We start from the raw sequence: 25,853 nt of genomic DNA, 5'->3' as shown, positions 1-25,853 counted from the left end.
CAGCCTTTCATCAAGCTCTCTCCTGGGTGCTGCAAGCATTCTACTAGACACAGAGTTCCGAAGTACTTTATTCAGACAGCTCCTGCCAGTTCAACTGCTGTTTTGACAGATGGATGGATTCCTAAACCTTCCTACTCCACCATCTTCCCTGACATCACCTTTACGATTTTATGACCAGAATAAAACACTGGAAGTTTTAGCCCTAACGTAAGTTGTCCCTGTCAATAAATCCACATTGGCAGGCTGTAACTGATCCCACTACGGTGCCATTTTACAAGCAGGCCCTGACGTACCAGGTCCCTTCTCTACAACAACTTCAGCTCTGAGCACCTTGTTCCTGCTATTTCTGAGCCCCCTTCACTCTGTCCAAGTCAACGGTCCATTCTCATCCCCCCAGGGGTCGGCACGGGTGGCACTTCCCATTGGTGGCAGCTTAGAACGGAACGGGGGTCTCACTCTGTGGCCAAGGTCAGGAAGGTATCTTTGTTCCTTCTGGACATGAGGAGGGGAGAAAAACACAGCTCATCTTCAGAACTGAATCAGGAAACCCTATTGCCTGTAGCTAAAATTTTTCTAAAAAATGAAAACAATGTTTGGGCTTCCCTCGTGGCGCAGTGGTTGGGAGCCCACCTGCCGATGCAGGGGACACGGGCTTGTGCCCCGGTCCGGGAGGATCCCACATGCCGCGGAGCGGCTGGGCCCGTGAGCCATGGCTGCTGAGCCTGCGCGTCCGGGGCCTGTGCTCCGCAACGGGAGAGGCCACAACAGTGAGAGGCCCGCGAACCGCAAAAAAAAAAAAAATGAAAACAATGTTTAAAAGGGTGACTTGATGTCCACAATAGAATTAATTTTTAAGTCAAATATCAGCCCCTAAGTTCAGGGACTCACTTGGGAAACAAACCATCCCTTAAAACACTGGGGACTAAATAGGTTTTGCAGATTATTAAATGGCTATGTTTCCATTGTGAATCCGCCTCCCGAGATTAAATATCTTCATTCATACAAGATAGAGGGAGATTTTTTAACAAAAAAAAAAATTTATTTTCTGCACTAATATTTATACAGCTGTAAACTCAAATAATCATCCAATACTTGTACAAATCTGGGGAACAGTTAATAAGCACCTTCAATGGTTTCCACAGTTTAAGAATTTATCATTTACAAAATTTTAGAATGAGTTTAGTAAAATGAATAAGATAGTTATAAACATTATACAAAGTCATGACAAAACATTTGCTATAGAGGGCTCAATATGGAATGATAAATATAAAATTAAACTAATTTATGGGGTTGGGCTATATAAAAGACCCATGTGTTCCCCAAACCTTGTGATTCTTGGGGATATGTGCCTCTCAAAACAAACTCCAATTATTCAAGGAAAGGCTCTCTTGATTCAGGTCTCATGTACTGCAGAAAAGGGGGTGGGAGGGGCTGAGTGTCCTGAGGTTTGCAGATAAGAAGAGGGGTCTCTTCCTTACGGAGAAAAACAGGCATATTCTTCCATGTCAAGTGTATAAGTGTTCTCTGGCAAGGACATACCATTTTTTTCTTTGGCGTTATTTAAGAATTTTTCTCATTGCTATTGTTAAATCCCCTCCTCCACCCTTTCTCTTGGGCTTTCCATTCCTGCTCTTGGTCAGTCTCTTTGAGATACTTCTGAGTCTTCTCTACTCCCTTACCCCGATCTTTACTGACTCAAATTCCTTAATCTCAGCTTTCAGTCCAAAATTTCTATCATTTTAGGACTCTGGGAAGCAGCTGACAAAAAAACAACAAGCAAACAAACAAAAAAAACCCACTAGCTATATATAGTCAGGAGAGGTTTTCTAAACAAACTGTAGAAACATACACATGAAATGTGGCAATGGTCCTTTTAATTACACCAATGAGCAATAAATGGTCTGGATCACTAGTATAAATATTCAGTTTGGCCCTCCTGGATTGTGATTTTGCATGAGAATACAGCCAGCAAGGGCCATGGATAGAGGGAGAAACAAAGGAGAAGAAAGCTTATGGTTGATTGTAGATTGGATCTCATGGGTGGAGGCCAGAGGTGAGGGACTATAGGGGGTGTCATCTCTGGTACCAGCCCCAGCCTGTGTCTCAGATGGGTCTCCATTAGGAGGCTGGATACAGGTGCCAGCAGTGGGGCTGTGCCACCCCAGAGACCAGATGCTAGGATCCAAGTGCTCTGGTCATCTTTGGTATAATTTAAGGCACATCTATAGAATCCCCATCCTCAAACATCTGACTCCACACATTGAAAGTCCTACTGCAGGACACTCCTTTGATTTGAGCATTTGACTACCAAAGACGACTGCTGAAATGCCAATAATTTAGCTGGGAGAGGTTTCTCAGTATCATCCACCAAATACCCATGTATCCTTCGGACAGGGTGGGTTTTGACCAAAAAGCAGGGCTTGCTCTCTATAATGTGGGCCTTGGGCAGGATGCAGGTGGTACAGAACTCAGGGGTTCAAAGCCAGGAGTATAAAAAGGGAAATCAGAGCACCAAGACGAAAGTGTGGGAGGGCTAACTCCCTCCTTTGCTCACAGCCTTGCCTAGACAATCCTGGCTGGTGTGTTCAGCAGCTGACGGGATGATGGGTATCTCAGAGTGAGGCTGAGCTCGTAAGGCCACAGGGAAGGGGCAGTTCAGGCCTGGGGAGGTTCTACTCACCACTGGGGTGTTAAGGTTGGGGAAAGTTTCCAGCACCAGGATGGGGCATATAATCTTCACTCAGGGCTGTATAAGCTTGTCTGCGGGTTGGGGTCAGGGAGGTTTTCTGTCTTTGCGTAGGAGTAGAGGCTTTCCCATTCCAGAAGTGCAGGGCATATGTTTTGGGGAACAGTGAGGGCAATGCTGTTGGGGTTCAGGCTGGGTTGGCCCTGGACCTGGTGTCCACTTAGCCACCAGGTCAGACAGTTTTCAGTCTGGACCCTTTCAAGTAGGGTGTTGCTGTGAAATACTTTAGGGAGGGAATGAGGCACTCTTGTCTTCATTTCCGCTCGATACAGTCAACGCCCAGGGTATTGTCAGGGCAACGGCAGGTCCTGCTTCCTGGGGTGGCCAAGCAGAGGTGGGTGCAGCCACCATTGTTCACTGAGCAGTAGTTGTGACCTGGAAAAGGCAGAAGTCAGCTCAACAGCTAAGAGAGTGGCCTCCATACTACACCCCTTTTTGGTCTCTGGGAGGCCAAGCTTGTGGGGGCTCCTGGGGAACAGGGAAGGCTGCACAGGGCCCTCAGCTCAGCTTATCTATCGGCTGTTTCCTCATCATTAAGGATTTGCCAGATGTGCAAAAACCTTGATTCCTGATCTGGGGGCTACGCAGATTTACCACTGAAGCTATTAAACAGATCTCAGGGAGGGTTTTCCAGCTCTGAACAGAAAATGGGGTTGGAATTTTAAAGCACAATGTGTTCTTTATCTAGCTTGGCCACTTGACTGGGGGACAGGAGGGAAACCAGGAAGGAGGTTGGGTTAGGGGAGAGAATTTGGAGAGGCAGCCTAGCATAGACTCAAGCCAGGCTGCATAGCTCATCCCTGGTTCTGCCATCGTGAGCACCATGAGTGACCGTGTGACTCTGGGCAAGTGGCTTCCGTTTCCTTATTTATAAGGTGAGCATAATAATAGTACCTACCTCATAGGGTTGCTACAAGGATTAAGTGAACGAGTGGATACGAAGCACTTAGTATGCTAAGTGACTTAATATATGTGACGTACCTAGCTCACAGTAAGTATCACATCCATGTTTGCCTGGTAATTATTATTATTATGAATTACTGCTGTTGCTGGCAGGCCAAATGGATGGATTTTAAAGCAGCAGAGATCCTAACACTGATGTTCCTCCTTGGAACCTGAAGACCGCATACTTTTAGACTTTTCCTCACCCTTATCCTCGATCCACTTCATTCTTTAACATTTTCTATTGATTCATCTTGGCTCACCTACTCAATAATGAAGACCCATGACGGAAGGGACTGTGTCTCACCTGCCACGTGATAAGGGCTACGAGAGGCCACATAGGTAGCAGCCGGAGTGTGGGCTCTGAGCCCCAGAGTGCTTCCAGCCCCCTGACCAGTTACAGCACAGGTGAGTTACCTTCAGGACACTGAGACAGGGCGGTGGTGATGCCATACAGCCGGGTCTCTTTGTGGGGATGGAAGGAATCCGTCTCTCTGGAAATAGCGAGATCCACAGCAACCACGGAATTCCTACAGAGCACCAAAAGATGGGAGGTTACAATACATCTAAGGTCTTGAACTCTTCTCTAGGGGGCAGCCTCTTTTGTTGTTTGGAGGCCATCAACAGATTCACTGGCCTTGCTTCCTAGCCATCCCTCCCTCTTCCTGGGATGAGACAGGCGTGCAGTTCTCTGGCTTCTTAAAAAAAAAAAAATTGGAAAAGGTCAGCTAGCTCTTCCCTCGGGCTCTAAATTCCAAGCTGGGAAATCGACTTTCTATACAGATGCCCTTGCCACATCTGCTTGCTCGGTTTAACCCCACCTTCCTGCGGGAAGAGCTGGTCAAGAAGCGGCTTTGGGAATACTGCAGTTTAAGAATTAAAATAAAATGGGGGCATGGAGCCCACCAGCCAAGTGACCGAGATCGGCTCCTGGGGAGAGAATAGACATGCCCAGGAAGTCCAAGTCTGCACTTGAAGCTGCCCATCCAGGAGCATCCAGATGGTACGTGGCACCCCCTGCTTCCCTAGAAGCCCCGCCTCCCATTCCTTGCCCTCCTCTCTGACAACCAAAGGGCGAGGCAGAGGGGGCACCTCTGGAGGCGGGAAGGTCAAGCCAAGAGGCCACTTGGGAAGGGCGTGGCCTCCAGAGAGGGCGGCAGGGCAGGCCCCCCGGCCCCCACGCTCCAGCTGCTGACGTACGTCTTCCAGTCTGTGTAATAGAGATTCTTCCCGAAGCTTGTAACGGCGAAAGGATACTGGAGCCCTTCAAGAACCTTGCGTCTGTTGGGCTGATCGGGCTTCAGGCATTCGGCCCGATGGGTGCCTGTGTGGGGCAAACACAAATCGTCCATTGTTCATACAAGAAATGGGCCCTTTGTATCCAAAAACGAGAGTAATGAGGGCAAGGGTGAGAGGGAGCGCTACAGGCTCATATCCTAGAGAACACAAGAGTTGCTCTTCTAAACTGGAAAGTTGTCTGTTCATCCTCCCTGGCCCCTCACTGATCAACACCCCCTCCATCCAGTACCCATACCTGGTTCTGACGGGGAGACAGAAGCTGGAGCAGAGGAAGAGCACCCCGTTTCACCAGTTCCCGGGGACTTAGGAACGATGCCATCTTCCAGCTCCTGCTCAAGCCCCTCCTCCTTGAAGCCTCTCCACACCTCCCCTCCCTGCATTCAGAGCCCTTAGAATTGCCGAGCTGCACAGCCTCGCATCAATACCCGCATCATGACCAACTTAAGGCTTGGGCTTTCACTTAACTGCGCACGCTTTACTCCCTGCATCCCCCGTGGCACCCGACAGTGTCTAGAACAAAGCAGGAACACAAGAGAGACTTGATGGATGGCTGACATTCCTCCCCGGCTGAGCATCTTGCCCACATCCCTCGCCTGAGGGACACCCCAAATCTGCCCAGGCCGGAGCACACATCAGGGCTGCATTACTTTATCTTCCTTGGCCTCAAGTCCTGCCTAAGCCCCCGGGGACAAGAGGGAGCTACAAGAATGTTAAGTTGTGACGTGCTTAATAGGTATCAGGATGAGGACAGGCTCTGGGGGGTCAGCAAACTTTTTCTTAAAGGGCCAGTTAGTAACTAGTTTAGGTTTTGTGAGCCAAGAGGCAAAAACCCAGGACATTATATAAGCATTTATATAACCTTTTATTTATTTATTTTACAGTATCAATCTATTTTATTAATGTAAACAAATAGTTTACTGAAAATGCCAAGGTTTAGTTTGTCCCCAGTCTGAAAGGTAGAGTATTTCTATCAAATCATTTGGTCTTTGGGAGAAGACTTGACCGTACTGAAAATGAGTATGACTAGGCGGAATGCGTGATTTGCACTACATTTCTGAGACGTTCAGATTCTTGCATGTGAAATATAAAATGAGCCTCAGCAGGAGTGTGAGACTAATAAATTTGAGCCAACTAGTTTGTCTGCAAAACAGTCTATGGATTGAAAAAACTTTTAGATAGCTCTAATGCCAACTGAATTAAGTTGTCATTGTCTTAAATCTGAAACTCCGAAGCATCCTATAATAAGAAATTTTGCATTACCACTTGAGCTTGCCTAAACAGTCTTATAAAAATGCAAATTAAAATACACAGTGTTTTGGAGGCCTCGGTGACGTCGTATGACGGCGTAGTACTCAGTTAGAAATGACCATGTAGATTATACACTCAGTAAAAATGGGTAGAGTCCAGAGCACACGATGGCACTGGTAACTGCAGGCAGGCCCATCAAACTCTGCTTCCATCTTTTAAAGCTTTGTACACAAGTACTATTGGATGTGGAGGAATCAGACACCTTCTTTATATCTTTGGAAGTTCTTTTCCCTTTATGTGGCCCTTCTCTTCCTACGTGAGGTGGGAACTTGCCATGGAGGCCTCCCTGTTTTCCAAGAGGCAATGAGAATGCATGATCCTGGACTGCTTCTTTAAGGCTCTTCACTGGGGCTTCTTAAAATGCTTGAGGGAAATGAGTAGGAGAGAGGGAGGGATCGATAGCGCACGGTTGATGCAAGATGCTGATAATTTTGTTGGTGGCAAACAGGAAGCTGAAGCTCCAGCTACAGTTTTCTCTCTCCAAACTCCAGAACTCCACACTCCAGAGGCCCTCCTTTCCACGTGCTGTATATAACCTTTTAAAATGTAACATTTAAAAATGTGAAAACCGGGGCTTCCCTGGTCGTGCTGTGGTTAGGAATCTGGCTGCCAATGCAGGGGACACGGGTTCGAGCCCTGGTCTGGCAAGATCCCACATGCCGCGGAGCAACTAAGCCTGTGTACCAAAACTACTGATCCTGCGCTCTAGAGCCCATGAGCCACAATTACTGAAGCCACAACTACCAAAGCCCGCGCGCCTAGAGCCCGTGCTCTGCAACAAGAGAAGCCACCGCAACGAGAAGCCCACGCACCGCAGCGAAGAGTTGCCGCAACTAGAGAAAACCTGTGCGCAGCAATGAAGACCCAACACGGCCAAAAATAAAAACAAATAAATAAATTAATTTTTTTTAAAATGTGAAAACCGTTTATAGCTCCTGGGTTATACCAAGGAGGTTGGATTTGTCCCAGGGCTGTAGTTTGCTGACCCCTGACCTGGAAGATTAAGAGCTCTCCCTAGACTGTGTCAAGCCTAGAGAAACAATAAATTTCAGAGCAAAGATATGCAGCTATTGTTTGTGCAGGAAAAAAGCAGTTATCTTAAGCTCTCTTCCCCATAACAGATAATCTTGATAGTACAGGGGGTAACAATAATTGTTTGGTAAAAAACAAGGCACTGTTCCAACCCCGGGAGCCAGGCCTGGGGCTTTCCATCACCTGCATCCACCCAGCAGAGTTGAGATGAGTAAGCGTCAAAGGTCAGCCCGTTGGGCAAACCCAGGTCATCCTGCACAAGGATCCTCCGGTTTGTGCCATCCATGTAGGAAGTTTCGATTTTGGGGCTATCTCTGTTCCAGTCTGTCCAATAAAGATTCCTGGAGGAGGAAAAGGAGGAGAAAGAGGAAGAAAAATATGAAGATGCATGAGAAAAAGTTCACTTAGAAAACACTTAAGACTCACAGACTTGGAGAATGAACTTATGGTTACCAGAGGAGAAGGGTTGGGGGGAGGGATAGTTAGGGAGTTTGGGATTGACATGTACACGCTACTGGTGGTGCAGTGGTTAAGAATCCGCCTGCCATGGGAGGGAGGGAGACGCAAGAGGGAAGAGATATGGGAACATATGTATATGTATAACTGATTCACTTTGTTATAAAGCAGAAACTAACACACCATTGTAAAGCAATTATACCCCAATAAAGATGTTAAAAAAAAAAAAAGAATCCGCCTGCTAATGCAGGGGACACGGGTTCGAGCCCTGGTCCTGGAGGATCTCACACGCCACAGAGCATCTAAGCCTGTGTGCCACAACTACTGAGCCTGCACTCTAGAGCCCACGAGCCACAACTACTGAGCCTGCGCTCTAGTGCCCGCAAGCCACAACTACTGAGCCTGTGCTCTAGAGCCCATGCGCCACAACTACTGAGACTGCATGCCACAACTACTGAAGCCCAGATGCCTAGAGCCCATGCTCTGCAACAAGAGAAGCCACCTCAATGAGAAGCGCGCGCACCGCAACGAAGAATAGCCCCCGCTTGATGCAACTAGAGAAAGCCTGCGCGCAGCAGTGAAAATGCAACGCGGCCAAAAAAATAATTAATTAATTAATTAATTTTAAAACAATGGATAACCAGCAAGACCTACTATATGGCAGAGGGAACTCTGTTCAATATTACGTAACAACCTAAATGGGAAAAGAATTTGAAAAAGAATAGATACATGTATATGTATAACTGAATCACTTTGCTGTACACCTGAAACTGACACAACACTGTAAATCAACTTGACTCTAATATAAAATAAAAAGTTAAAAAAATAACAACAACAACAAAAAACTTTAAACGAGGGGAATTCCTTGGCGGTCCAGGGGTTAGGACTCCGCGCTTTCACTGCTGAGGGCCTGGGTTCCATCCCTGGTTGGGGAACTAAGACCCTGCAAGCTGCAAGGGGCAGCCAAAAAAAATTAAAATAAAATTTAAAAAATAAAGTTCATTATGGAAAAAAAACACTTATAAAGAACCCATGGTGAAGACATTAGCAGACACTGAGACACAGAACGGCTGAAAAGGATCTGCAGGCGTCAAGACATTTTCCTTTGCAAAGACCCCTGGATCTGGCTCTTCACTTGAATCTTTCTGTTACTCTCGATTTCACTCCCCTTAAACATAAGTTACGTATTATATCTCAGTAAAACTGTTTAAAAAACCCCAGAACGGGCTTCCCTGGTGGCGCAGTGGTTGAGAGTCCACCTGCCGACGCAGGGGACACGGGTTTGTGCCCCGGTCCGGAAAGATCCCACATGCCGTGGAGCGGCTGGGCCCGTGAGCCATGGCCGCTGAGCCTGCGCGTCCAGAGCCTGTGCTCCGCAACGGGAGAGGCCACAACAGTGAGAGGCCCGCGTACCGCAAATACAAACAACAACAACAACAACAAAAAACCCCAGAACACCATAACTGACATAAACACATGGGAATAATTCCCATATGCTGTCACCACACAGGAAGGCACAGCAGACCCAGGGGATGAAGCCCAGAAGCAAGGCTGGCAGAAGCAGTGGTCAAGGCACCTGCTGTCAGGCAGGTGGTTGAGTGGCCACAGAACAAGAGGTGTGGCTCAAAGGGAAAGAGTCAAAGCGTCAAGGAGACACGGGCCTGGTGTGTAAGATGTAGAGCTTGCAGTAAGGGAAAGGGAGAAAAAGCACTGATATGCTGACAAAACCCATAGGGAGGGACTCCAAGGTGTTCATGCTGGGTTGGTCCCCAGGAAGGAGCCCCAGGGGGACATTTATGCTACCTTGATACTCTTCTGGGATCAATACAAGTCAGGTGTTGATTCCCATTCAACCCAAGTGGAAATATCCAATTTCTGAGCTGTCAACTTACAAAGGCTCTTGGTAAAAGATTGGAAAGTGGAACACGGTATCAAGTCCATGATCACACGTGAACATACTGCCATCTCACCATGGATATCTGCAAGCCTCCGACTGTAGACTCACTCGTCCTAAACTCATTCATTTCAGGAGAGCAGTGCTGGAGTTATAGCCTAACATTTGAGAAAATCCAAAAGGGCAGATGCAAATGGAAGAGACGCACACACAGATTTACACAAAGATACCCTCTCACGGAATCCGTCACGATGCCTCTGGGATTCACCAAATCAGTCTCAAACAGCACCCGGCGCTGGGTCCCATCCAGCTTTGCAACTTCTATCCGATCCAGGTGAGAATCCGTCCAGAAGATGTTGCGGCCAAGATGGTCAAGAGCAATGCCTTCTGGGCTTCCAAGATCTAGAAGCAAACACCAAACATGGGCTTCCAAGATCTAGAAGCAAACACCAAACACTCCTGATATTTTTTAAAGCAAGTAAGATGAGGTTTTTCTGATTACTCAGTGCTATTTCACCTGGCATCCAATCCTTGCACCTTGAAAAAAGCAAATGGGAGTGTTCAATGCTTGTTGTTTAAGGTAAGTAACACTTAGTGACAAATTGAAAAATGCTACTCATTCCCTCGATGGACATCCACCCTGTGCACTACATTGGGAGCCAGGCCCATAAAGATGCTGAAGCTGTGGCCCTGCCTTCAAGAAGAAGCCCACAGCCAATCACAGTTCAGACTGAGTTCCAGGTTCTGTGGGAACATGAAGGAGGGACACTGGACTCAGCGTGGGGACACCAGGGGAGGATTCCTGGGGGAGATAACACCTCCTAAAGCTGGTTCCTGCAGAAACAACAGGACTTTGTCAGGCAAAGATCCTGGATAAAGGTTTTCCAGGTAGTGGGACCAGCACATAGGTCTAAAGGAAGAATAGACACGGCCTGAAGTAAACCATATGTCATTTTGTGTGGCTGGAGACCCCGAGGGTGGAGGGTGGCCAGAGATGAAATTAGGATGCCCGTGTTAATGAGCTTAGAGCTTATCCCTTATGCAAAGGGGAGGCACCAGAAGATCTGAAGATGGGAACGGGACAGATTTACCTTATTCATCAATGGGGAAAAAAGGTTATTTCAGAGAAATAATATATGCAAGAAATCACAGCTGTTATTACTTTGATACAAGTATTAGGATTACAAAGAAGGGGTGTCAGGAATTGTGAATAGCACCCAGAAGTCCTACTAGGCTATAAGCAACTGATTTTCAAGCCAGGGGTTGCCACAGCTGACTGCAATGGGAACCTTCAGCACCCACCTAACCCAATCAGGAGTTCAAGATTGCAATGGTTTCCTGACTAGAAATACAATCAAGTTAAAAGCTAAAACCCCACCAGGGTTTTACTGGTGTCATCTGGGATTCTTTCCCCTCTGCTGATTATAGAATCGAAGGTCATCTAGTACAGCTGGAAGTGGAAACAGGAAGGGGGAGAGCCGAGGATGGAGCTAACCTGCCCCAGGGGCCTGGAACGAGGAAACCAACCCAGCACTGTTTTTTTTCTGCTTTCTTTCTTTATTTGGTTGCATCGGGTCTTATTTGTGGCAGGTGGGCTCCTTAGTTGTGGCTCGCTGGCTCCTTAGTTGTGGCTCGCTGGCTCCTTAGTTGTGGCAGGTGCAGCACTGTGTTCTTTCATCAATAGAGGAGCAATCCCGACCTTCAGCCCCCTCCACATCGGCTTTCACTAGACCCCTAATACAATCATGACTGTGAATGCCGGCAATGTCTAAGCCCCCTCAAAGGACCCCCAACAGAGGAAGTTTATTAAGGATTAAAAACAGCAGTTTCTAATTTTAAACAAGTTCTTTATTGTTCTATCCAAAAGTAAAGATTTATAAAGTATTAAAATATTTTCCATGTCCCTAGAGGCAAAGAGATGGTGAGACTGAACTCCAAAGGCCCCTTTCAACTTTCAGACAATATCAGAAGAAATCATTCTGGGGTATATTTGGAATGAGTACATCCTGTCTGAGAGGCATGAGCTATTCAGACACACATAGAACAGTGGGACCAGGGAAGGCTGTTCAATGAGCGTCTCTTTACAAGTTCCAGGAAGGAACTCCGTGTCACGTTGTCTCTTTATAAACAGCCCTGCTCTTGACGTCAAACCCAAGAGCAACCATACCTCCTTCCCCAACCAGGAAAATACTTTATGGGATAAGGAGCCAAAGGAAAGGCCTGGAAAACCTCATCCTTTGCTGTGAGTCAGGGCAAGATGGGAAGACGTCAGGGCAATATATTCCACACTGATTATGTTGAAAGGAAACAGATGACGATACTTTTCAAAGATATTTGGCTAGGACTTTAACTCAAGGAAAGACAGAGAAACCCAGGATTCAGACGTTATGAAATTAAGAAGAAAAGAAAAAGAAAAGATACACACTGCCATTTTCACTCACTAGGAATGTACCAACACATACCACGATGAAGATGTAAGTGGAAGTTTCTTTCTCTCTTTTTGAAATAAAAAAAAAAAATGTATCCCTAGGGATCTTTCTTCTACAAAGATCACATTCTGATTTAATTCTGTGTTTTCACAGTGGGCTTTTGTCTGGAATGTTTCTTACTGAGCTTAAAGCTTTCTTGGATTATCAGTTCCAAAAGCAACAGGAAATAGCAAACGATGACCTACTCCCCTCTTCCACTGGGTTTTGAAGTTAAATCACAGATAATAGCAACAACATTTTTAACAGTGATAAGATGCAAAAAGGCATTTTCAAACTTCTGTTCATTAAAGCAAGCCATGAAAACTAGCAGACATTATTTAAATAGCATACTGGATTCCAGAAAAGGATTTGAGGTCTATGTCCAAAGTCAGACATATTTAACTCAACCTCAGTTTAATTCCTGCTACATCATCTCTTCCGAAGGAGCCAAGGAAGGAAAAACATGCCCCAGGGGCTACTCCGCAGGCACAGGGACCCTTCCAGAGTACCAATTTCTAGGGAAATGTTAAATTGGAAATTAGAAAATCTACAGTTGGCCCCAAGTAAAAAGAAATACCAAAGAGGCTCATATATTTTAAGGATGTATCTTTGATTTGAGTGTTTTGCAGAGGAAACAAGATGATTTTACACAGCAAATATCATTGGCATGACAATGTCTTTTGATTGAAAATATCTGCAAGTCAGCTGATGAGTCACAGACTTCGTAATGTGTAATATTTGACCTTTTCAGTACAGGAGAATTTTTACAGGCCCTTGGGTTTTTGTCATAATGGACTTGAATCTTGATACAACATATCTACGTAAAATAGCCTTGGCTTGTTGAAGGTAGGCATTAACATAATAGAGTCCTCAGCTTAAATCAGCATCCGTAAGTTAAGGAATTGAGGTTAAATGTTGAGGGGTAAGCTGTGCCAAAGTGCCATGTGCTTTATCATCAGTGAGGCAACAAAAACAGAAATGTCTGTAAGAGTTCAGCCTGATTTTCTGTACTCTTCTGGCAATCTGAGCAAGGTCCAGTGGGGGTGAGGTAGAAGAGAGGAGACCCACCCCACCATGAGATTACAGGTTGAAGTGACAACCCTTCAACTGGAAAACTGTCTTGCGAATAGACTCACTTCTCAGGGACAATATTTGCCAATATGCTCGTGATCCTTCCATCTTTACGATCTATCTGCTTATTGCCTGATGGACCACCCACCCTGGGGCAGACAGTCTGAGAATCGGTTCTAGGCTCAGCAGCCAGAGGGTGAAATGTATATCCAAACTGGATGGTGGAGTTTGGCCTTTATTATTCCTTAAAACTGGCTACAGAAGCTTTCAGAGACAGGCATGGACATTTACCCCGTTTTAATTTTACTCTCCTTAGGCTAGCAACAAATCCCAGCTAAGATGTTCATGATTTAGTGATGAGTCCTCAGAGGACTCTTCAGAGAAGGCTGGAAAGGGCAATGTTTGAGGTTGAGAACACAGCCCCTCTCAGATTACCATATCCTGCAAACAACCATACACCGCATCCCTCCACTCTCTCCCAAGAGCCACGTGGGCTGCTAGAAGCAAAACCCCAAAAGGAAGACTGACATTTGCTTGCCCACCTTGTCGAATGATGGTGCTTGGCTCTCCACCATGCAGACTGGCTCTCCCAATGGAAGGCTGACTGATGTCGGTCCAGTAAACCATCTTGTCCACACAGTCGAAGGCCAGTCCAATGATGACTTTATCCTGGAAGTGCAGACCAGTGGTGAGAGGGGTCCACCTACTAGTGAATGATGATGGTGGGACTCTTTCCTGTGCTTAGAGGCATTTAGATACCTTTTGAAATGAATTGTCTTCAAGTCTTTGTCTTTTTTTTTTTTTGGCTGTGTCACGCAGCATACAAGATCTTAGTTCCCCAACTAGGGATCAAACCCATGCCCCCTGGAGAGGAAATGCGGAGTCCTAACCACTGGATGGCCAGGGAAGTCCCTCTTTTGTCCATTTTAAAAATTAAATTATTGAGTTGAAGGAGTTCTTTCTATATTTCAGATAAAAATCTGTTGTCATACACATATATATATGTACGTATGTATATTTTTTCTCAGTAAATAGTACTTTTTCATTTTCTTAATGATGTTTTTGGAGAGCAAAAGTTTTAAATGTGTATTAAGTGCAATTTTATTTTTCTTTATGGCTAATGCTTTTTGTATATCATCTAAGAAATCTTTGCCCAACTGAAAATCATAAAAATTAAATAAAAGACATAAATATTGGAAAGGAAGAGGTAAAATCACTCTATTTTAAGACTATGATTATTTATGTAGAAATTCCTGGGAAACCTATAGTAATATTTTAACTAAAAATTGAATCTAGCAAGGTTGCAGGATCCAAGGTCAATGTAAAATTGTATTTCTACATACCAGCAAAAAGTAGAATTTTAAAATAATAATGTTCATAATAGCAGCAAAATATTTAAGAATAAGTATTTTAAAATGTGCAAGATTCTATACTGAATACTATAAAACATTGTAGAGTGAAATTAAAGAAGACCCAAATAAATGAAGAGATGTTAGTTTAATGGATCGTAAGATTTAATATTGCTAAGATATCCAAAATAGAGTTTAGGATATCCCTAAATAGAGTTAAAGATCCAGTGCTATCCATATCAAAATCCCAGCAGGCTTTGCTTTTCTTTTCTTTTTTTTCCCTTTCCTTTCCTTTCCTTTTCTTTTTGGTAGAAACTTATAAGCTTACTCTAAAATGTATATGGAAATGCAAAGTGAGGCCCTGGGGACCACAGAAGTGTAAGACCAGGATGCTCTTTTACTGGGAGAATCAGGGTTATTATCAGCAGACACTTGCCCTCCAAAACTCATGTCATAAAGGAACAGAGATCCTTACCATACACCATATACAAAAATTAGCTCCAAATGAAGCGAAAGTCTAAATGTAAGAGCTAAAAATACAAAACTCTTAGAAGAAAACATAGTTGAAAGCCTCATAACATTGGATTTGGCAATGATTTCTTGGATATGACATCAAAGCAAAAATAGATAAATTGGATCTTATCAAAATTAAAAGCTTTTGTTCAGTAAAAGACACAATCAACAAAGTGAAAAGGCAACCAACCCACGGAAGGTGATAAAATAGTTGCAAATCATGTAACTGATAAGGGGTTGATAGAATATATAAAGAACTCGTACAACTCAGTAACAATAAGAACAAAACAACCCAATTACAAAATGGGCAAAGGATATGAATAGACATTTTTCCAAAGATATATAAATTGTCCGTAAGTATATGACAAGATGCTAACATCACTAATCATTAGAGAAATGCAAATCAAAACCACAATGAGATACCACTTTACATATATTAGGATGGCTACAATTAAAAAACAGAAAATAATAAGTGTTGACAAGGTAGAAGGGAAATTGGAACCTTTGTGCTCTGGTGGTGGGAATGCAAAATGGTGCAGTGCTAAGGAAAACCGTACAGTGGTTCCTCAAAAAATTAAAAATGGAATTACCATGTAATTCCAGGTCTTGTCTATATACAAAAGAAGTGAAAGCAAGGACTTGAACAGATGTTTGTAAATCCATGTACATAGCAACACTATTCACAATAGCCAAAAGGTGGAAGCAGCCCAAGTTCTCCAGTGATGGATGAATGGATAAACAAAATGTGACACATCCATACAATGGAATATAATTCAGCCTTAAAAAGGAAGGAAATTCTGACACGTGCCACAACATGGATGAAATCTGAAGATATTATACTAAATAAAGTAAACCAGTTACGAAACGGCAAATACTGTATGATTCCACTTATAGGAGGTCCCTAGAACAGGCAAATTCATAGAGATAGAAAGTAGAAGGGGATGCAAAGGGCTGGCAGGGGAGGAGGGAGTTTTTATTGAATGGATCCAGAGTTTCAGTTTGGGATGATGAAAAAGGTTCCGGAGATAGATGGTGATGATGGTTGTACTTAATGCCACAGTGGCATTAGCTGCAGTTAAAATAGCTAGATGGTAAAGATAGTTAGATAGATAGATAGATACATACATACATAGAAGGACAGACAGATAGATGATACATAGATAGGAAGGACACAGTGAATATTTATAAGGTTGTTTCAGCACTCTCCCTCCACTGATCCCATCTCAATTTCCTGCTCTTCATAGCCTCATTTGGCATTTAAGCCTCTCCCCTTGGTCTTGGGGGAAAACGACTTTCACACGGAATTTAACCCACTCCCACTACCCGGGAGTGTGTGCTAGTGGATACGAGGAAGAATGATGATTACCCCTGGAGGGATTTGTGCTTCAGTGAGGCAACAGGAAATCACAAAGATCACTTACACATTTGTTCAGCAAATATTTTTCAAGTGCCAAGCACAGTGTGGGATCTGCCAATACCCCTGTGAAACAAACACCTCCATGAAATAGACGGACAATTTCTGATCTTGCTGTGCTTATATTCTTGGTGGGAAGAGATACAACAGACATAGAACATGTACCCTGATATACAATGTTTTGAGTAGTGCTGGGTGCCTGATGAAAGACAAAGCAGGGTAGGTGGAGGCTGCAGTCTGGATAGGGCAGCCAGGACAGGTTTCTCTAAGAGCTGATGTGCCAGTAGAAATTCAAGTGACATGCAGCAGTGAACCGTGCTAGTGTCTGGAATGAGAGAACTCCAGGCAGGGGGACAGCAAGTGCAAAGGCCCTGAGGTGGGAGTGTGAATGGTGAGTGGAGGACCAGCTAGAAGGCCAGAAGGCTGCAGCCGGTGAGTGAGGGGGCAGTGGTAGGGAACGGGGTGGGAGAGGTAGCCGGAGGCCATGGAAAGAACTGGATTTTTTTCTGGGTGAAGGGAACCCATCAGAGGGTTTTGTGTTGGCAAAGAACATGAATCCAATCACAGCTGCTTTGCAGGAGGCTTTTTGAAAAGCATTTTTACCATGGATGGACCTCGAGATTATCATCTCTAGTAAGTTAGTAAGTCAGGAAGAGAAAGACAAATACCATATGACATCATTTATATGTGGAATCTAACATATGACACAAATGAGCTTATCTATGAAACAGAAACAGACTCACAGACAGAGAACAGACTTGTGATTGCCAAGGGGGAGGTGATGGGGGTGAAGGAATGAGAGTTTGGGATGAGCAGACATAAACAATTACATGGATAAACAAAAAGGATAAACAACAATGGATAAACAAGGTCCTACTGTAGAGCACAGGGAACTATATTCAATATCCTATGATAAAACATAATGGAAAAGAACATGAAAAAGAATGTATATATATATATATATATGTATAACTGAATCACTTTGCTGTAGAGCAGAAATGAACACAACGTTGTAAATCAACTATACTTCAATAACATAAATTTTTTTAAAAAGAAGCATTTTTATTTTGCAGACTTTTTTGGATCATGTTTCCTCCCTGGTCAAAAAGAAGAGCGGGTATGGCGGTGTGTAGAGATCCATGCAGGAAAAGAAAATAGGGCAGGTGGGAAAGACAGGGGAGTAGGGAAAGGAAGATGAGAAGAAAGTAACATGTCTACCCGGAATCTTTACGCAGCCTCTGCAACCAGCACGGAGGGGTAATGAGGATTCCTGCTGGACTTTCATCTCTAAGAGCTGGTAGCCCACTCGCTGCTACTTCTTCACTCCTTAGAGGACCCTGACGGCCCCCACTGCCCTGGCAACCCTGGGTCCACAGCCAGAAACCTCCACCAGGTCTCAGGTTTGTTTTCCTGGCAGGAGGTCAGGATCCCAGACAGAAAAGCTCCTCAGAAGTGTCTGACCTCTAACTAATGGACAAAAATTCCCCAACTCACAAAATGCATCTTTGAAGCTTTGAAAAGCTCTGGTTACTTACTACTGCCTCTGGGCAGACAGGCGCATCTTGAGCTGAGCGGCTGCGGAAAGATGAGTCACGTTGCTAATTTAGCAGGGACGGCAACATCAAACCTGGCAGATGCTCGCAGACAAGAGAGCAAACTCACATGATGCGCCCACCTGAGGGGTCAGATACCAAAGGGGTCTCTCTGGAAGGCCTCCTGTTTCTGCTCCCACCCTCGAGCCTCACGGGGGTGCTTAGGAATACAGTGGCCCCATTTAGAGGTGGACACCCAGGGTCACACAGAATGAAGAGGTCCTGGGTCCAGGGGTCCAGCCCTGGTCCCTGGGCTGACTGCACCCCGCCCGTTTCTCCAGGCCATTGAAGCAGAAATTGTCACCAAGTGCCATCGGCCAGCACTCACCGGGGCATGAAGCAGCGCCTTGGCTTCCGTCTTGGTCATGGTGTTTCCCTCCAGGGGGAGGTGCTCTATCTTCCCGGTCTGGGCGAAGAGTAGGTGGGTCCCAGGTGGCAGGGGGATCACGGCGGTAGGAACTGAGGGTCTGTGGTGAACCGGGGGAGCCACTGTACTCAGACCTGGGTGGTGGGAGATGGCAATGAGTAAGGCCCCCGTGCAGTAGGAATGCACAAACGCACACGTGCGGGCGCGTGCACGGACTCACACACACACACACACACACCGGCTCACGTCACCTTCATGGCACCACAAACTGCACCGTCACACGTGCACATTTAATATCCGAAAGCACAAGGAGCAGAAAGACCTCAGTCAATCAAAGGGCATTTGTGATGAAGATGATGCAGGGCCAGAGTTTAACATTAAAGGTCGATTGGAAAAAAACAATGGCTCAGTCTGCCCCTTAATGGAACTAACCTGGCTATCGGTGCCCTGCTCTGCACACGGGCTGCAGCAGTGAACAAAAACAATGCAACAGCGGCAACCCTGAAACCCTGGCCACAGGGAGCTCGCACCCCAGCAGGAAGCTGCTGAGTATTTTCATGCTCGAGGAGACCATCTGAGCGGACTAGCCCCACTCAACCCATCCCACGGGGGTGGGAGGGTCTCAGACGCCACAAACGGGAACATAGGCCTTCTGGGCTTTCCAGAACGAAGTGATGGGCAGGGCTAATCCTCCCTCAGACTCGGCCTTGCCTCCTACCTGCTGACCTGGTGACCCAGCACAGCTCCTGGCTCACCTGACAAGAGAATGTCCCAGGAGGGGACAGGCAGCCTGTACTGCAGGTAAGGAACATGCAGTGGCTGTCGGGAAACCTGGGCCCCAGACCTGGCCCTGACACTCGCCGTGCGGACATGTCGTGGACCTTCCTGGGCTCGTTTCCTGCTCTCTGAAGTGAGAGAACGGGACCAGGTCATCACCGAGCTCATTTTCCATGCTTTTCTCTTGTCCATCTTGCCTGTTATACCCAATCAATGATATAAACCAATCTGGTGGACCTTTTTAATATCTCTGGAATCTACCCCTCCAAACTCACTGCCAGATCTCAGGTCAGACCCTCGCCATTTCTCACCTGGATTAATTAGAAATACTGCAATTAATTAATTGCACCCACCTCCCCACCACCAGGGCCTCACTCCTCCCTTTCAGCTCTTCTAAAACTGAAACCTGGTCACATCAGCGCCTGCTCGAAACCCTTCCTGGGCTCCCTCAGGACCAATCCAGACCCCTCAGCGGGGCACCTGATGTCCTTACCTCCATTCTGCTCCCCTCCCACAGGACACAGACCCCTGGGGGTTTCTTTCCTGCCTCTCCGCCTGTTCCTGCTGCCTGGACCACGGGTCTCCTCAACCCCTTCTCCCCAGCGCAGCTGACTCCTGACCCTGCTCAAAACCTTGGTTCTCACAGTACTGCTCTGCAAAGCCTTCCTGGGCTAGCCCGCAACCCCCCAAGCCACTGTGCCTCCTGGCCCACCTATTCTCTCTTAAGGTTCCTTTCCCTACCCTGCACCTGTTTACCTGTCCTCTGAGGTTCTGGGGCTGGCACTGGGGCTTCCCTCTGGGCTGCCAGCACGGACCACACCAATCTGACACTCAGTTAATGCTGGCTGGCTGGCGTAATGAAGATTGTGAGTGATCACTTGTCACTTCCTTTTTTTTGGCCGCCCCTCGCAGCACGTGGGATCTTAGTTCCCCGACCAGGGATTGAACCCACGCCCCCCCGCATTGGAAGCGCGGAGTCTTAACCACTGGACTGCCAGGGAAGTCCCTGTAAGTTATCACTGCTTACTCAGCAGCCTCTTAGCAGCTTTGGGAAACTATCTGGTAGGGGATCAGTTTATGATTATTAGCTAAATGGAGAATGGAGAGGCAAGGATTGATTGTGTTAGATTTTGGTAATTTGTGACAATTACCATTTTCTATGCCTGGGACAGAATTTCAGAGCTGAGAAGCATCCTAGAGATTATTTTGCTTGAATCCGATGTTGAGGCCGAGGACGCTAAGACTCAGGCAAGTATCTGTCCAGGGTCACACAGCCTGGCCCCCAGCTCGGCGCCTTCCCACAGTCATGGACCGTTGCAGAACTATCTTGCAGAACCCTTTGCGGCTGTTTGCTCCTGGCGTTCTAAATGGACCGAGTACCTAAAGGTCCAGGAGCAACTGTGAAAGAGGCAAGTGTCCCAGGAAGAGAACAGTTCCACGCCTGAGTAAGCCCCTCCGTGCCTGGGGAGGGGCTCCGGTTGGTCTCTCCCATCCCTGCGCTGTGTGCCGGCGCAGAGCTGCTGGAATGCTGGGCCACCCACTGCAAGGTTTACCACGGGGACCCCGGAGCACACACCCTCTCTGCTACCAATTGCAGCCTCAATGCAGCGGGTCCTGCCCATCATTTGCACAGAACAGGTTTGCACAAAACAAGAGGAGGAAAGGCTAAGAGGGAGGAGAGGGAAAGTGGGGAGAGAGATGGTGGGGGTGGGCAATGATGGGGAGATGGAAAAGGGGGCTGCAGAGGGGAGAAAGGGAGGGGGGGACGGGCTTCGAGCCAGTGGTGCAGGTCAGGATTTAGGGCAGGCAGAAAGTGCCAAGTGCACCTTTGGCAAGGGTCCCCGGCAAGCGTCCCCGGCGATGCTCGCAGGTGCTGAGACTTCCGGTCTCCAGCACTGTCCTCTGACTTACACGGTGGCCTCATCCCGGGCGTGGTCCTGGTGCCCTCCACCTCGCGGCCGTCGCGGTCCACACACCAGCAGTAGCCAGTGCTGCCGTGGCACTGGGTGGGCGCGTAGTATCCGTGCTCATCACACTCGGGAACAAACAGTCCCGGAGGCCGGGGGCGCTGGGGGTCCACCGCCCCGAGGATGTGTTCTCGTTCATGCTGGCATCGGGTTTTCTCCACTTCTGTTAGAGAGGCGAGCAAAAGGGGGGTCATCAGCTCAAGTCCCCATATCCAACTCAGAACCTCAGGAGCTGCCTGTTCACTACTGAGTTTTGTTTCATTAATTTAAAAAAATGTTTAATTTATTTTTATTGAAGTATAGTTGATTTACAATGTTATATTAGTTTCAGGTGTACAACATAGTGATTCAAAATTTTTATAGATTATACTCCATTTAAAGTTATTATAAAATATTGGCTATGCTCCCTATGCTGTACCATATATCCTTATAGCTTATTTTTTAAAAATTTTTAATTTAATTTTTATTTTATATTGGAGAATAGTTGATTTACAATGTTGTTAGTTTCAGGTGTACAGCTAAGTGTTTAAATTATACATATACATATGTCCATTCTTCTTCAGATTCTTTTCCCATACAGGTTATTACAGAGTATTGAGTAGAGTTCCCTGTGCTATACAGTAGGTCCTTGTTGATGGTCTATTTTATATATAGTAGTGTGTATATGTTAATCCCAAATGTTTTAGTAATTAAAAAAAATTTAAACATCATTATTATTTAGTGAATTTAACGGTCAAGAAGAGTATATCTACATTTTCTTCTCCTTCCTAGGCCATTTTTTTTTTCAGTTTTGAAAAACTGAGGCAAACTGACATAACATAAAATCAACCTTTTTTTTTTTTTCTTTCTGGCAGCACCCCGCGGCTTGTGGGATCTTAGTTCCCCGACCAGGGATCGACCCCGGGCCCTCGGCAGTGAAAGCACCGGGTCCTAACCGCTGGACCGCCAGGGAAGTCCCCAAATCAACCACTTTACAGTGAACAATGCAGTGGCATCAGTACAGTCACAACGCTGAGTGGCCGCCTCCTTCCTCTGGCACCAACGCATTTCGTCAACTCAAAAGGAAACCCCAGACCTATTAAATGGTTGTCTCCACTTCCTCCTTCATCCCAGCCCCTGGCAACCGCCAGTCTGCATCTGTCTCTATGGATTTACCTATATTCTGATTATTTCACATAAATGGGATCGTACGATATGCGACCTTTCGGGTCCGGCTGCGTTCACTCAGCAGAACGTTTTCAAGGTTCATCCATGTTGTAGCCATGTAATAGGACTTCATTATTTTATTTTTTTAAGATTTTGTTTGTGTGTGTGTGCGGTACGCGGGCCTCTCACTGTTGTGGCCTCTCCCGTTGCGGAGCACAGGCTCAGGACGCGCAGGCTCAGCGGCCACAGCCCACGGCCCCAGCCGCTCCGCGGCATGTGGGATCTTCCCGGACCGGGGCACGAACCCGTGTCCCCCGCATCGGCAGGCGGACTCTCAACCACTGCGCCACCAGGGAAGCCCTAAGATTTTTTATTTATTTATTTTTTTGGCTGCACCACGTGGCATGTGGGATCTTAGTTCCCCGACCAGAGATCGAAGCCGCGTCCCCTGCAGTGGAAGCTCAGTCTTAACCACTGGGACCGCCAGGGAAGTCCCAGTACTTTGTTCTTTTTTGTGGCTGAATAATATACTATTGCATGGCTACACCACATTTTGTTTATCCATTCATCACTCGATGGACAGCACTGACATTTGTTTTAAGAAATTTCAAGTGTTTCTTAAATTTGTCCTTTTTATCATCACCAGCTTCTTGATTATCCACACTGAGTCTGGGTCAAAGATTTGGGGGACCAAAGATCACAGGGCACATTTACCAACATTTGTATGTTTCCTTTTAATTACGTGCTAGTGTTTGGCATGAAACATGGCCTTTTGACTGTGTAACTCAGATCCCAAGGCTGGGAAATACTGCTCTATCTTTGGGAAATTGCTGATGAGAAGCTATGAACTGGAGTAAACTCCCATGTTTATAGAGTTGTAAGTGGCAGAGTTGCAGCTGCTTCCACGCTGGCTAGACTCCAGCCACCACAGAATCCAGCCAGACCAGCGCTGCCATCATCTCTGCGGCAACCGCCACCCAAAGCGATGCCCAGACATTGCCGAGAGCCACACTTCAGCCAAACTGAACCACGTCTGCTGCCCCTCTCCTGTGGGCCTTTCCATGCGCCGTTCATTGTGTGACTCCCTGCCCACCCCCGCCTCCTGCCCGGTGAATCCTTCAAGAATCAGCTCAGGCATGTGCTTCTCGGGCCCTCCAAGAGCTCCCAGGATGCTCTGGGCTCGCCCGCCCTGTGACTCTCATCACACTGATGCTGAGACTCTAAGGCTGTTCCTGGTCTGTCTCCCTGAGCAGATTCTAGCCTCTGAGAAGGTAATGAGGGACTGCATCCCCTTAACCTTGACTTAGGAAGCCCCTCCTGGGCTGGAGTGGGGATGGACATGGTAATAAACCCCAGGCCCTGCCCTCAAGGAGCTCCCAGTCTGGAGGGAAGGGAACAAGCAAACACACAGTAACAATCCAATGAGTCAGTGTCTTGACAGAAGAGCCCAGGACACAGCACATACACACAAGAGGTCCTCTCAGTAGGGCTTGGAAAGCAAAGGCGTGCTGGAGTGCGTTTTTTTGATCTATACTGGAAGACTGTGGTTATATAATCGAGGGCACGGCTCCACTGACTTTTCCTGCTAAGGAGCAGAGAATAATTATTTTTGGTTATATGGGCCATATGGTCTCTGTCACAACTCAACTCTGTGGATGTGGCATGAAAGCATCCAAGTTTAATACGTATAGTAAATGAATGAGAGAGTGTTCACCCGGGACTGTATCTACACCAGGCCTTCACAGTGCATTCGGTGATGTGTTGCCGATGAACGTTTAAAGTGCCTTTGTGCTGCCAGTTCTCATGTCAGCCTGCTGGACACGGCCGGCCCCTCGATTAGAAACAGCGAGCCTGCCAGAAAAGTGTGTGTTGAACCTGGGAGGGGAAACTGGGTCTGCTTTCTCTTTTGTCTCAGAGGCTAATATCAAAAACAAAAACAAAAGGCCCTACTGCATAGCACAGGGAACTATATACAATATCCCGTGATAAACCATAATGGAAAGAATATAAAAAAGAATGTATATATGTGTGTAACTGAGCCACTTTGCTGCACAGCAGAAATTAACACAACATTGTAAATCAACTACACTTCAATTAAAAAAATAAAATTAGGGCTTCCCTGGTGGCACAGTGGTTGAGAGTCCGCCTGCTGATGCAGGGGACACGGGTTCGTGCCCCAGTCCGGGAAGATCCCACATGCTGCGGAGCGGCTGGGCCCGTGAGCCATGGCCACTGAGCCTGCGTGTCCGAAGCCTCTTGCTCCGCAACGGGAGAGGCCACAACAGTGAGAGGCCCGCGTACCGCAAAAAAAAAAAAAAGAAATTAAAAACAACAACAACAAAACGTATTTGATGTAGGAAGAGCCAAACAAAGACACAAATAAGCCGTCTGGTTGATGATAAAAATATTGGTTTTCTTCACTCACTCTTAGATGTAGGGCTTGTTTACTTCCTCAGTATCTTACATTTGTACAGGGCTTTAGTTTCTGTACAAGCTGTCTCTGCTCACAAATCGTTCACTTAATTCTCACCATAATCCTATGCAACAGGCAACTGCGGTTTTTACGTCAAATGAGAGAACGGAAGCTCAGATTGGCTTCCCCAGGCCACAGCAGTAGCGAGTGGCTCAGCTCAAGCTAGAACCCGGGTCTCTGGATTCCTAGCCCAGCCCTGGGCCCTCTGCACCCACATGCCCAGTGCCTAGGACACCCCCCGCACACTGAATGTGTTATGTCAACGGTGACACACACAAGTTAGCTTAACACACTCCCCCAAATTGTCTGTGGCCCACAGACTTGTTTCCCTTCCATCAACATATGTGTATGGTGCCGCCTTTCCAGCTAGAAAACAGGCTTGGTATTCTGTGTACTGTCAACCAAATCAAACTTTTAAGGGAGGAAGGGGTACCTCCCTTGTACGCGGCTGACAGTTTTGGGTTAGCCAATACACAAAATCTCAAGTGATCTAGGATTTCCAGTGGAGCTGTATCTCAACTGTATCTTTTTTTTTTTAACATCTTTATTGGGGTATAATTGCTTTACAATGGTGTGTTAGTTTCTGCTTTATAACAAAGTGAATCAATTATACATATACATATGTTCCCATATGTCTTCCCTCTTGCTCAACTGTATCTTAAGTGCTGTACCTTGAACTTATATTAAGGTGGGGGAGACCTCAGTTGTGACTCAGGAAACAGAATTTCAAGTGTGTGTATTTTTTGTTTTTTGGCCGCGCTGCGTGGCTTGTGGGATCTCAGTTCCCCGACCAGGGATTGAACCTGTGCCCTCGGCAGTGAAAGCACCGAGTCCTAACCACTGGCCCGCCAGGGAAATTCCCCAAGTGTGTCTATGGAAAGCTGTGATATCACTGTGTTCCCTGGGATGGCTTCTCAGCCTGGCCCACAGCAGGTCCTGTGGGTGCCTCCTGCTCAAGGCTCCAGGCTCCCACAGGGAATGTCCCACTGTGGGTGGGGTGGGGAAGGGCTAATAAAGACACATCGGCCTTGCTTCTGGT

At 46.4% G+C, this 25,853-nt stretch overlaps 1 protein-coding gene across 2 annotated transcripts in view; it reads right to left on the bottom strand.

The window, feature by feature from the left end:
• Positions 1–793: 793 nt before the first annotated feature.
• Positions 794–25,853, bottom strand: part of NID1 (nidogen 1) — a 94,281-nt gene continuing 69,221 nt past the window's right edge. For both annotated transcript variants that reach the window (XM_079899312.1, XM_079899311.1), the window contains exons 13-20: positions 21,140–21,358; positions 18,413–18,585; positions 13,759–13,885; positions 9,908–10,079; positions 7,511–7,668; positions 4,889–5,012; positions 4,106–4,218; positions 794–3,121 (exon numbers count right to left, since the gene is read on the bottom strand). In XM_079899312.1, the coding sequence (XP_079755438.1) occupies positions 3,000–3,121; positions 4,106–4,218; positions 4,889–5,012; positions 7,511–7,668; positions 9,908–10,079; positions 13,759–13,885; positions 18,413–18,585; positions 21,140–21,358 (1,208 nt within the window). In that variant the 3' untranslated portion in view covers positions 794–2,999. The remainder of the gene's footprint in view (positions 3,122–4,105; positions 4,219–4,888; positions 5,013–7,510; positions 7,669–9,907; positions 10,080–13,758; positions 13,886–18,412; positions 18,586–21,139; positions 21,359–25,853) is intronic.

This window comes from Stenella coeruleoalba (assembly GCF_951394435.1).
Source record: "Stenella coeruleoalba genome assembly, chromosome: 16".
NCBI lineage: Eukaryota > Metazoa > Chordata > Mammalia > Artiodactyla > Delphinidae > Stenella > Stenella coeruleoalba.
This window is presented reverse-complemented; position numbering and strand designations above follow the sequence as displayed.